The 12,400-nt window shown below is 38.6% G+C and overlaps 1 protein-coding gene across 1 annotated transcript in view; it reads right to left on the reverse strand.

Annotated features, from left to right (window-relative positions):
- GPI (glucose-6-phosphate isomerase) overlaps positions 1–12,400 on the reverse strand; it is a 28,054-nt gene that overhangs the window by 7,680 nt on the left and 7,974 nt on the right. Inside the window, exons 4-10 of the mRNA XM_075940083.1 lie at positions 10,234–10,353; positions 7,893–7,976; positions 7,655–7,801; positions 5,593–5,664; positions 3,922–3,966; positions 2,607–2,660; positions 873–933 (exon numbers count right to left, since the gene is read on the reverse strand). Of these exons, the coding sequence (XP_075796198.1) occupies positions 873–933; positions 2,607–2,660; positions 3,922–3,966; positions 5,593–5,664; positions 7,655–7,801; positions 7,893–7,976; positions 10,234–10,353 (583 nt within the window). The remainder of the gene's footprint in view (positions 1–872; positions 934–2,606; positions 2,661–3,921; positions 3,967–5,592; positions 5,665–7,654; positions 7,802–7,892; positions 7,977–10,233; positions 10,354–12,400) is intronic.

Raw genomic sequence — 12,400 nt, forward strand, 5'->3', positions numbered from 1 at the left:
GCATCTGAATGACTAAGGAATAGCTTTCTGATCAGTCTGAGTTACTGAGACCATTCACCACAAGTGTGGAAAAAAAAAGGAACTTATATAAACTAGAGAAATCACCACAGTCCTATCATTATGGCTAACCAACATCACTCATCAGTACCCACTGAAACTGGCATCCTAATCACCCCCAGATACACTATAGAATTGATAAATCTGTCCCTCTTCAGTTTAAAACTCTGAAGGGGGAGCAATTTGAGCAGGCAATGAAAGCAGTAACTTGGTTCAGTAATCTGCAAAAGCAGTTCTATGCAAAGAGCTAATAATGCAGCTGAATCAGTATTCTAGCAACCTAAATCTGCTTTCAGATAAATGAAGTACTGTACCCTTTTGCTTGCCTGAGTGGTCCATCAACCGCTTATTTAAAAATAGAAGAAATCCATTTATTTATTTTTTTACACAGCAACAGAGTATTTCACATACTGCAACACCCAGTACTCAATAGTCTCCATGTCCAGGACATTTTAGTTTTTAGAAAATAAATTGAAGACGACTGATTTTGTACAAAAGAAAAATATTTGACCATGCAAATGGCCAAAGTATATGGCTGGCCATTTTAATCCATGGCAAATTTGTGGGTGCAGTTTCAGAAGTTTGGATTTCAGTAGACTATTTAAAGAAACAGTATCTATTTCGCTGTGGATCATTTTAGCAGGAACATCTATTTAGTGTGATTAGAATTTAGATAGAACACCACCATTGGTGTCTCCCTCCCCGGCAAATATCTGATCTGCAAATATCCATAATTTTACACACATGGAATGTACTAAATCCCACCACTGATCATGCAAGCTATGTCGACTATTTTATAGAACATGGATACATACCAACATGCAGAGCAATGGAGAGACCAATGGCTGACCACAATGAGTAGCGGCCACCAACCCACTGTAAATAAGAGATTGTTTTAGATTGCAGTATCTTTACATGTGGAATTCTATGTTTTAACAATTGCAAAAAGTTTTAGTAACTCCTCTCATACTGCACTCTTTAGAGCTAACACTCTTTTTTCACTTCAGAACACAAGCATTTTACTACAGGATGGAGATCATGTACTTCCTAGTTCTGCACACCCAACTACACAAGCCAGACCATCTCTGGGAATGGGTTTAGTGTAACAGAGCCATAAGGCAGCTATACTTTAGGGCTGCGTCTACACTGGCCCCTTTTCCGAAAGGGGCATGCTAATTTTAAACTTCGTAATATGGGAAATCCGCGGGGGATTTAAATAAAGTTGTCTGCCGCTTTTTTCCGGCTTGTAGAAAAGCTGGAAAAGAGCGTCTAGACTGGCCCGATCCTCCGGAATAAAGCCCTATTCCGGAGGATCTCTTATTCCTACTTCAAAGTATTTAAATCTCGCGGGGGATATTTAAATCCCCCGCGGATTTCCCTATTACGAAGTTTAAAATTAGCATGCCCCTTTCGGAAAAGGGGCCAGTGTAGACGCAGCCTAGGAGTTCCAGAATAAGCTCCTTTGTGTTAAAACCAAAATATAGTTCCATGTCATTTTTACAGAATCGCATTTTGGAAATGTGGGGCTCTGTCCATGGCCTATTTATGGGCATCAGTGCTGTTGTATCTGTAGGGGGGAAGAAAGGCACTTCTTTAATAAAATCTTAATATATCTAAAGTGAAAGAAGGCCATTCCTTAAAAATCTTTCTAGAGAGTCTCAGCAAACCATACTTTGAATGTTGTATGTGCATCCATTTGGAGGCAACAGCATGTGTTTGGAGACTGTCAGTCAATGACATCAAAGCTTGTGGCAGATCACAGGATTAGCTTCCACCTCACTCCCAACTCTGAACCTGTATTAAAGGCAGCTAAATATGCCTATCTGCAGTCTTGTGTCAAATATTATTTGTGCTTGTAAGAAAATTGCTTGTGTCAACTATGGCAATGCAAAGGCACTGCAACTAGGAGAGGCAGTAGGTCACAAAACACTAAAAGGCTAGCTAGGATAGAAAGTTTAAGATTCCTTGTTAAAGGACTTAAACCCACCTGAAAGTTAACAGCTGTCATAGGTTCAACAGCATATTTAAAGTTTGATTTTAAGTTCTGTCAGGCATGTAATAAACAAATGTCTGTTTTCCAGCATAGTTCAGAAATTAATTTCCCACAAGGTCTGAGATTAAGGTTCACTGTACTCATAAAAGTTTGGGTCTTTACTATATCAGATTCTGGTTTTTGATATTTGACCTTTACTGATCTAAATTATATACAGTACAGTGCAACAGTCAAATGTCATGGCTTATAATAACTACTTGTAAGACCTACACTGGGAGCCATGAGCTATCTCCTGTTACTCAACAGCTGTCTAGACAGCACTGTATACAGAAAGCTCCTCTTCTGACCTTTGATAGGCATTAAACTAAATTTATTTTACTAGTTTGACATGTAACATCAAATTGAAGGAACATTAGAAGAATCCTAACTTTATTGCCTTAAAGCAGTAGTGGTTTATTTTAGTACCTCCACTTTGACAGGATATTGACCTTTTAATTTGGCTTTTCTGAAGCAGAAAAACTAGCACTTGGGTGCTAAGGATTAAACATTTACTTACATCCCAAAATTCAAACATATTCTCAGTGTCAATTCCAAAGTCTTTAACTTTAGGCTAGAATAAAAAAATAAAATGGATGAGTACATTCACGTTAGAGAACACAGATGACAAACAGCAACTTGAGGATGCTTATATAGCTAAAGTTAGTGTGCTTAAAGATAGTATTCCCAATATAACTGAAGTACACCCTCCTCCATGCACATCTTCCTAACTTCATCTTCCTAACTCTGGATTGAAATTTAAAGCCTCCACTGGAAAATAAGCCATGATTGATCTTGCATTCCTCCTGGTCAATATACCATCTGTCAGTGGTCCCAAGACAAGTAGTTTAAATTTAGTGGAGTAAATTGATCAGAAAATTTATAACTATAAGTAGTGTAATGAATGCAAGTGGCAGTATTGTGCAAAATGAATAGCTTACACACAGCAGGAACAAAATGGAGGAATGGGATGAGAGAAAGGAAGTTTAAACCAACTTGCAGAAGGGCTTTGTGGTAAATGCAGACCTCATCTTATTATAGGTCTTACTAATTCCTGCATTACAACCCCTTTAAGAATGCAAATTTTCACTGCACACACTGGCATTTGGGGCATGTGAGACACTACTTACATGTAATGGCTTACTTTCATCATTGCAGAACGTAACCAAACGGTGCTTAAAATCCCCTTAGGCCCAAGACTTCCACCCAAGAGTACCTGACTATTTAAGCTAGAAGATGTACTCTTTGTTAAGAATGTGGCCGTCATTTGATCTGCAAATCAGATTTTTTACAAGTCTGATCTAAAATAAAAAAACAAACCCACAAACATATAAAAGATCTCTGGGCAATACTTTCTATGCTAGATAATTATCTGATAGTCCTTTGGGGACTGGATTTTCCCCATAATCAACTACCGGGATATTCTTCTCTTAGTCCATGTCTACATAGCAGGCAGTTATTTTGAAATAATGCTGAAATACTGTCAAGCTGGATGACTTCTTACTCCAACTCCTGTAACACTCATTGTACAAGGAGTAAGGGAAGTCGGAGGAAGAGTGCTCTACTTTGAAGTAAGTGCTGTGTAGAGGCTCACAATTTCAGAATGAGCTCTGCAATGGACGTAACTCAATTTACATAGCTTATTTTGAGTTGAGCCCTGCTGTGTAGACGTACCCTTACATAAGAAAGAGAGAAGGATCTCTTTTCATCAGCAAGATGATCTTGAAAGCATGGGGGATTGTTTTATACCACCACCACCACATTTCCATACATTACTAGATTTTAACTAAGTCCTTTTTTAGAACCTATAGCATGTTATATAGTGTTATACTTACACCATTGGTAGACAATGCAACAAAATGCTTGGCCACAGCAGAAGGCTTTAATACAAAAATAAAATATAAAATTTGTTAAACAGAATTCTGCTAAGATTTTCATTGCTGATCAGCCACAAAGCTCATTTATACATGCTACAGTCATGACTCTTGATATTTGCTACAGATGGCATTAAGATAACATTGACTGTTGCTATTCAGATGCATTTGCATTGTCTTTGACTTGGACATTATCATGAATACAGATATAGTAAAATTCAGCAGCATGTCTGTTGACCCAACTGAAGGCAAAATATCAAAGATAGTTTAGGTCTGTCTATAGCAAATATGCTGGAGCAGCCCACTCCGCCTTCAGGACAAAATGCTGACCAGGTCTGTCTGTATCAAACCTTGCTGAACCAAGTTTTGGCGCAGCCTCAGTCTGTTTGATATTATGTTAGAGATACTCCTGGCTATCCTCAAGTTCACTGGAGAACAGAGCTTTGCCTTGGTTCTCTGATGGCTCACCACCACGTGACAGGTATGAAATTCAGCCCCTCACTCAGAGATTCAGGTTAAGTATTTGATATAGGAAGATGCAGCTATAAAAATATTTTACATGATAAATATTCTAAAACCCGGATATTGATAACATGAATAGTCAACCTAGTGGGGTGAATCCGAGATAGTTTTAACTAAAGCAGCAAGGACTTGCATTTAAAAGTGAGAGTGGTAGAATGGCAAGGGAAAGAGTGAGATGCCAGAGTACAAACTGAAGACCTCTATTTACAGTGCTGCAGCAAATATCTGAAATTTCAAAACTACACAGTTATAGTTGAAGGTGTAGATGGAATGCCTTGGCAAGTACTTGCAGGCTATTCTATATAGCAGGCTGCACAACTCAGAAAGTGATGAGGGCCATATTACTCCAAAGAATACAGCTGCAGGCCACAAGTACCAAACACACAGGTAAAAATTTTTGTTGAGCCACTTAGCCCCTTGGCATTTGTTTCTCTTTCACCCTGCCCCTTGGTGTCTTCCTCTTTCTCCTGACCTGCCCCCCGCCTCCCTCAGCACAAGCCACTTCCACTCCCCTACCTGGCTTCTATCTTTTTTAATCTGGCGGTCACTGGCCATGACATCATGATGTCACGCCAGCATCCTGGCGTCTGCCAGTGGCCCACCCTCTGGCTCGGGCCCTGCCTCCTTGCGCCGGGGCTGCACGCAGGCAGCCCAGCAGCGAGAATCACCACACTTCCCCCTCCCCGGCGGCGCGCCGCTCTTCTGCCCAGCCGGCAGATCGGATGGGGCTGTGCCACCAGTAGTTGTCACGGGCCATGCAGTGAGCCCCTGCGGGCCACATGCAGCCCTCGGGCCATATGTTGTGCAGGCCTGCTATGTAGACTAGCACCTTAAGTGTTCTCCACCTCACAAGTCTGGTAGACTTAAATGTGGTTGTGATACACAGGCTACAATCTATTAAAACACTTTTATACAAAGGATTTTAGGTGCAACTGAAACAACTGTCTGTGGCATCATCACTAATTAAGATCAGATATGCAATCAGTGGTAATGGATTTTAGTTTAATGTGGCAGATCCAACATTTGCTAACTTGTACAGTAGGTGTTTGAGCAGCTGCTGATTCTGCACCAAAGCTCTTAGAACTTTTAACTTAAGCATATTGCACTTACTTCATTAGCAGAAAGAAGCAGCCACTCTCGGGCAGTTTCTGCATTGGTAATAGTTTCTTGGGTGGTGAAAGTCTGCCCGGTGAAAAAAAAAATAACTTAAGTCAGCATTATGTTTAAGGAATGCAAAACAAGTTTAGGCTACCAAATCACCACGTTATTCCAGATAGACACAGCAGAGTAATCCTAAATTTATACACTGGACAGCAGCAGTATAATTTCAAGAAGAGTACACCCACTGTGCCTACAGAGAGACATTCAAGTTAGTATTTCTAGGTGCATATTTATCACCTAATTTCACATTAACATTGGTCTGAAGATTCAAGGAGTATTCAGATTTGAGGGGAGGGAAGAGGGGACAGGAAAATCAGTTTTAGCTCATAATTGATATCTGAAGGGAGGTATAGGCAGTTTGGACTAGAATTTCCACTCTCAGACTAGTGGTGACTTTTCAAAAGAAACGGGAACAACCACAGATTGTTAACGCTATTTGTTTTCATTCCCATTTGGAACACTCTATTCTACTTCATTTCTGGCAAGACTTTTGCCATAACTTCCTTTTTGCTGATAAAGTAGGGAAAATGTTTTCTTTAATGAAGTGTGCAAATAAGGTCAGCTGTGCAATTCTTCTAGGATCATCTTCAGCCATTCAGATTTACTCAACCATCACAATTTCAGCTTTAAGGATGAATATTACATTCATTCTACTCCCATCTAGCACCAAAATTATTTCGCTATAGAACACACATTTGTTCAGGGGGAGAAAAGATACCATTCATCCCCTTCCAAATATATCCAATTATCTAACTACAGTCTGGTAAATAAAATGAACTGTTACTCTTTCAATCTAGCAATATTTTGAGTCTTTGAACCATAAAAGACTGAACTCAATTACTCATAAAACAATGCCAGTGGTCATTTTTAAGTTTCCCTCTCACTTCATATATTAGTTGCTAGTTTATGTTACTGCCAAGATGAGATAACGAACACTACAAGCAAAGCACAGTCAGTATTACACACATGGTAACTTTAGGGACTGCTCCTTCAAAACTAAATAGGTTCTGCAGTGCTGTAGAAAATGAAGACTTCAATCATATAACTATGAAGTTTGTTTCCATCAAATTCCTTGGGCAAGACAGAAGCTGCATGTTTCAGTTTGTATTTCTCTTTAGGAAATACTAAGTAAAGACCAGACCCTTCCATTCACTGAATTTGTGAATTAAGGCAAGCCAACCTCAAAGAGTATTACAAGTTTACTATAATAGCTGTTCTAGACAGAATAAAACTGAAATTGTACGATATGCCAGCATAATACTTTATCAATTTGTAAGTAAAAAGACTTTGCTTCTACAGTACCTACTGTAGGGGAAAGGAGATATTTAACAGTTCTTTAGGGCACAAACTTGTCAATTTTATTTTGGTACAGACCTTAAAACAATGGTGGTGTGGCTCTTTGGGGCTATATAGAATAGCTACAGAATAGTTAACTAAGATCTTACTGATGTACTGTACTTTGTGTTAAGATCTATTAGATTAAATCTATTAGGTTCTAGCAAATAGGAAAGTGCATCAGATATGGGGAAAAAACACTCATCCGGATATTGAATTTTAAAGAAATGACCACATAGCATCACAAATTCCATCTATGGGATATAAACACAAGGAGACAAGACTCTGTGGGTCTGACTCAAAGTATTGTTTCTGGTCACAAACTACATTGAACATCTAGAGAAATTAATCATTTCACAGAATGATAGGACTGAAAGAGACCTCAAGAGGTCGTCTAATCTAATACTTTACACTCAAGGCAGGACTAAATATTATTTGCCTTGACTAACCTGCTCTTAACCATTAATCAGGTTCCACAACCTACCTAGGCAATGTATTCTAGTGATGGGGGGAAGAGGGGGGAAGAAGAGAAGAAGAAAAAAAAAAAAAAAAAAAAAAAAAAAAAAGACACCCTCGCTGTCATGTTAGTCAATATCCAAACTATACCTCCCCGGCAGCAATGCTTATACGTTTTCACATACATACACACACCTGCTAGTGTTAATATGTGCTATACCTTAGATGCAATGATGAAGAGTGTTGTCTCAGGGTTAAGCTCAGCTAGGGTTTTGGCTATGTGAGTACCATCAATGTTGGATACAAACCAGACACGAGGGCCTCCCTTGGAATATGGTTTCAGGGCTTCAGTCACCATAACGGGGCCCTGGAAAGCATCAATATAGTTAAGTCATAACCCTTATGCAGCACAAAAATAGTCACAAATGTTATTCAGAAGTCAGTACCAGAGAGCTTACCAAATCTGAGCCACCAATCCCAATATTGACCACATCAGTAATTGCCTTTCCCGTGTAGCCCTTCCATTCTCCACTACGAACTTTCTGCAGTTAAAATACACCAATGAATACACACAAACTAAGTTATAATGATCAAGTTACAACATCAAGTACAGAGTAGAGTAATTTCACAAATGCTTCTATGAGATTCTCCTTTAAATATTTAAGAACCTAACAATGCACTTCTAAAAAGTTAAGTCAATAAGCTAAAACTAATTTCTTTGGTGTTATTAAAAGACTTGATCATTGTGGATACAAATATACTGACATAAAAGGCAAAGGTAAGTGTTTAAATATGCACATATTCCCTTTACTCAAATCCAACTGGAGCTGCACATATTTTTCACAAGATCAAATAGGGCCCTTGCTGTAGAGACGTGACTGATGTTAAACTTCATATAGGCTAGGGATCACCTCATACCACAGCCAAAATACTTCATATGCATACAGGTGCCTACGTTTACAAGAACAGAATACAAGATCCAGGTAACCCTTCCTCTGTTCTATCATGGCAATTACAATTACAATGCTATATAGAATATTTGAATACTGGAGAAGGAACAAGCGTGAAACAAATTCAAAATCTATGCGATACCAAGAGATGGTCTGACCCATTAAATTCTGGTCTGCATTTAAACTTAAGATTCAGATGTATTTGGCTCTGAAGTTCTGCACTGGGCCTCTAATTAAAATAAGTAGGTTTTCCATTGTACATTGGTCTAAATAAATTCTGTGCTTCAGCTCTATTGTTGTTGGCCTGCCAGCTACTGAAAATTTAAAAAATAAAAGCTGTACACAGTTATGTAACAATTTTTAGCAATCTTAGCTACAGAGTACTTAAAAATAAAATCACTCTTCCTGGCCTCTTAAAATCATGTTACAAAACCACATTTTTAGCCTTCAAGGATGCTTGATTTAGCCTATATCTAATTATTATTTTCTACCAACACAGGGAAGATTAGAATGTTTAAACATTTTGGTCACTCAGACAAGGGCCCTGGTCCATATGCAAAAAGCCCAAATGCTAGCACTGAAGATTGAAGTCTTGACTTGCCAAATAAAGGTATAGAACAGATAGCAGTAGAAGCTTCCCCATGCTATAGCACCAGTACATTTGAATCCTGATCAAGAGAGAACTTCTAAGGGATAAAAGACTGTATAGAGCTTCAAGAGTCCATTTAGTTCTTAACTGTAGGCTGAGGCTGCCAACAAAAGGTGCCAATTAGTGTCAGTTATTTTGGTTTGGGCACTTCTCCATTAGGAACTGGATTTACTCCAAACTCTTAATATAGGCCACCCTGTAGTCATCAAGCAATAGCTACTTTAGATCACTCCCATCTATACAGGATTTACACTGAGCCTCAGGAGTAAAGTTGTACCTCATTACCATTTCTGTACCTCACTGGCATGTTCCTTATATATTGGCAGGTTTAAGATATACAGTATAGTGTATCTGATCAGCCCTCAGACATCCAATTTTGGCATTCAGGCAAATGAAATTCAACCATATCTTAAGCCAATGCCGACTTAGTTCTCCATATTTATTCCTAGCCAACTGTCCTTGATCACTACAAAAGTGAATTTGACAGATGCCTACATTTTAAAGGTTGTGTTGTACTAACCCAGAAACACTAGTCATTTATGATTTGAGAGCAGAAGGTGAAGTATTTAGACTAGCTGAGAGCAGACCAAAGAATTCCCACACTGCTAAGCTGCAAACAGAGTTGACTCTTACATATACCTTATTCAAGACTCAAAGATTTCAAGATAATGACTACATGATTACAGAGTAGATCATGGAAACAATCCAACACCCCTCTTCTACAATACTCTGTAGAACTGTCAGAGCCTGTCAAGTGACAAGTAACCTAGGAGCCTCCTGACTGCACTGATGTTCGGAAATAACCAAGAGGGAAGTTCCTTTAGACAAACATTTCTACAGGAAATGAGATATTACCAAGTGATTATGAAATTAGTAAGGAGAGGGGAAGTCATTAGGTGCTTGGTGCCTAACTGTCATTAGTGCCCATATGTTCTAAACTCAAGTTATGTTATTCCCTCCTGTTCATTATTGTAAACCAAAAAAAGCATGCATTTCAATTCAGAAGGTTTTTTCCATTAAAAAAAATTTCATTCAGAAAAATTAACCATTCCTGACAGGCAGGTACAGATATGGATCAGTTTTGTTTATGCAAGCTACTACAGTTCTTCATTCAGACTAGTTTTGTGCTAGAGGTCCATCTTAGAGGCAACAGTGTTATGTAACTTACACAGGTTTAACAGCAATTAACTATGGACTTACCTGACAGAAGTGCTTCATCTTGTCTAACACTTTGTTAACTTCTGGGACTACATCTTTGCCATCCACTAATATAGGAACATTGGAGCAATTCCTCAGTGCAATATGAAGCACGGCCCGATTCTGAAACAAGACAAAGACATGGGAGAAACACCATAAAATGTTAACTGAGACAGTTTGGCAGTGTAGATACACAACTACTGCAGGAGGCAGCAGTATACTTTATTTTGAAAGGCTGTGATACTTGCCATCTAAGGATCTAGGAGATTATTAACTTGAAAGTCTTCCAAGACCAGTAGCCTGCATCTCTCTCAATCTAACATGCTCACTGTTATACAAGCACCTAAACAAATTTGACACAGTTGGTGGAAACTGTCCAAAGACATTTTAGAATAGTATGAACATTAGGCAAACATTAGATTGTAGTGAGGTGATGAATTTGAAAGTGTAGTTTAAACTTATCTTTTGATAAACAATTCTAATATTTTGGCAATTCATACTTATGCAGTAAGATTAACTTCTGCTGAACTAATTTCAATCCTGAAGTCTGTAGATAGGAGTTGATCATAAAACTATCTGTATGAACTTTAGCAGTTTTGCAATGACTGCAGCAGTTTTGCAATGACTGCAGCAGTAACAGACCCTCCAATGAACAGGAAAAGATAAATAAACATAGGTAGTAAGTATCAATCATGTAATAAGCATGTTTTCTATTCCACTGCTATGAGCAAAGGGCCCCAAATATTCGTGTGCTATATTAGAATTCTAGGTTAGTGCCCTGAACTCAGAGGCCCTGCACCACCAGCTCACATTAGAAGCAAGAATTTGAATCTTCATCTAGACTAGTTTCTCAAAGTGGTCCCATGAAACCACTTTGAGAAAGCTGCTAACTGGCCACACTGGTGTATTTACCAGCACCCCAGCCACAGAGTTCTGCAGCTCCCATTGGCTCTGGTGTACAGTTTGCAGCCAAGGGGAGCCATGGAAAGCCCACTGTGGCCACAGCACCAGTAAATAAATACACCAGCACGGCAATTAGCTTTCTCAAAATGGCAGCAAAGGGAAGGGGGAAAATACAAGTAGTCAATGCACTTCAAGTCCTAGGCTTATCGGATAGTCAACTATTAACTACCCTTTTACATCCCTAGTTCAAACAAACAGACTTCAGCTTTCTGAAGATTTAGGTTTTAAAATGGTCTGTAGATATTCTAGCCAAGGAAGTTTTAAGCACTTGTATTAAAATAGTTTATTTTTTTTGGTCTCCAGATAAGACATCTTACTTGTGTCCTTTTATATGCAAATGATTAACACAAAAAGGGAGAGGAACTGCCTTTCTAATGCTACTTTTTATCAGGACATGAAAACCTGCACAAATGCTCAATACTCTCAAGCAAAACATAATGCAACTGATGATCTCTTCAAAGCAAAGGATTTAAGTAGCAACTCTACAAGTTCACATAGCCTAAGTCTACACTGCAGTGCTACTCTGCATCTTTTGAGCATGCCTGTTATTTCAAAATATAACAGGTTTGCTATTCCAACATCCCTGTAAACCTCATTTCACAAGGAGTAAAGGACATTTCGGAGTAGCAATTTGTTTCAAAATAAGTGCTGTGTAGACTGTGCCAACTTTCAAAATAAACTACTTTGAAGTATCAAAATAAGATCCACATAGCTCATACTGAGCATCTTATTTTGACCTACAATGCTGTGTAGATGCATCCATAGTGAATAAAAACTAAGCAAATAATAAAGTTCCATCAGAAAACCTCTACAACACGAAAAGACCTTTAATATTTCAGGTAGCCCTCTTGGTTGAGCTACACTGTAGAAAAAAAAATCTGGATTGTCTTTTAAAATGGAGATGGAATAGCTATTTAATTTGTTTTATCTAATGCCACTGAAGCCCTATACAGCACACATCACCAACTGAGCAATAATGTGCTCTAAGGGCACATCTGGATACGAGACTCTTTTCTAGATGTGAAAGTAATCAAGATATGCTAGTGGTGGCTAGTTTCCAAAAAACTGGGTTTATAACTGCCACTGATAAGTATCCCCAATAGCACAGGGCAGAAGTACCAACAAAGTTTTTAGTAGACCTTCTTGTAAGCCATTTGGTAAGCTTCACCAGAATTCATCTTAAGCAGAGGCAAAAGAAGTTCCACCT

Source organism: Pelodiscus sinensis, chromosome 12 (genome assembly GCF_049634645.1).
Source record: "Pelodiscus sinensis isolate JC-2024 chromosome 12, ASM4963464v1, whole genome shotgun sequence".
Lineage (NCBI taxonomy): Eukaryota > Metazoa > Chordata > Testudines > Trionychidae > Pelodiscus > Pelodiscus sinensis.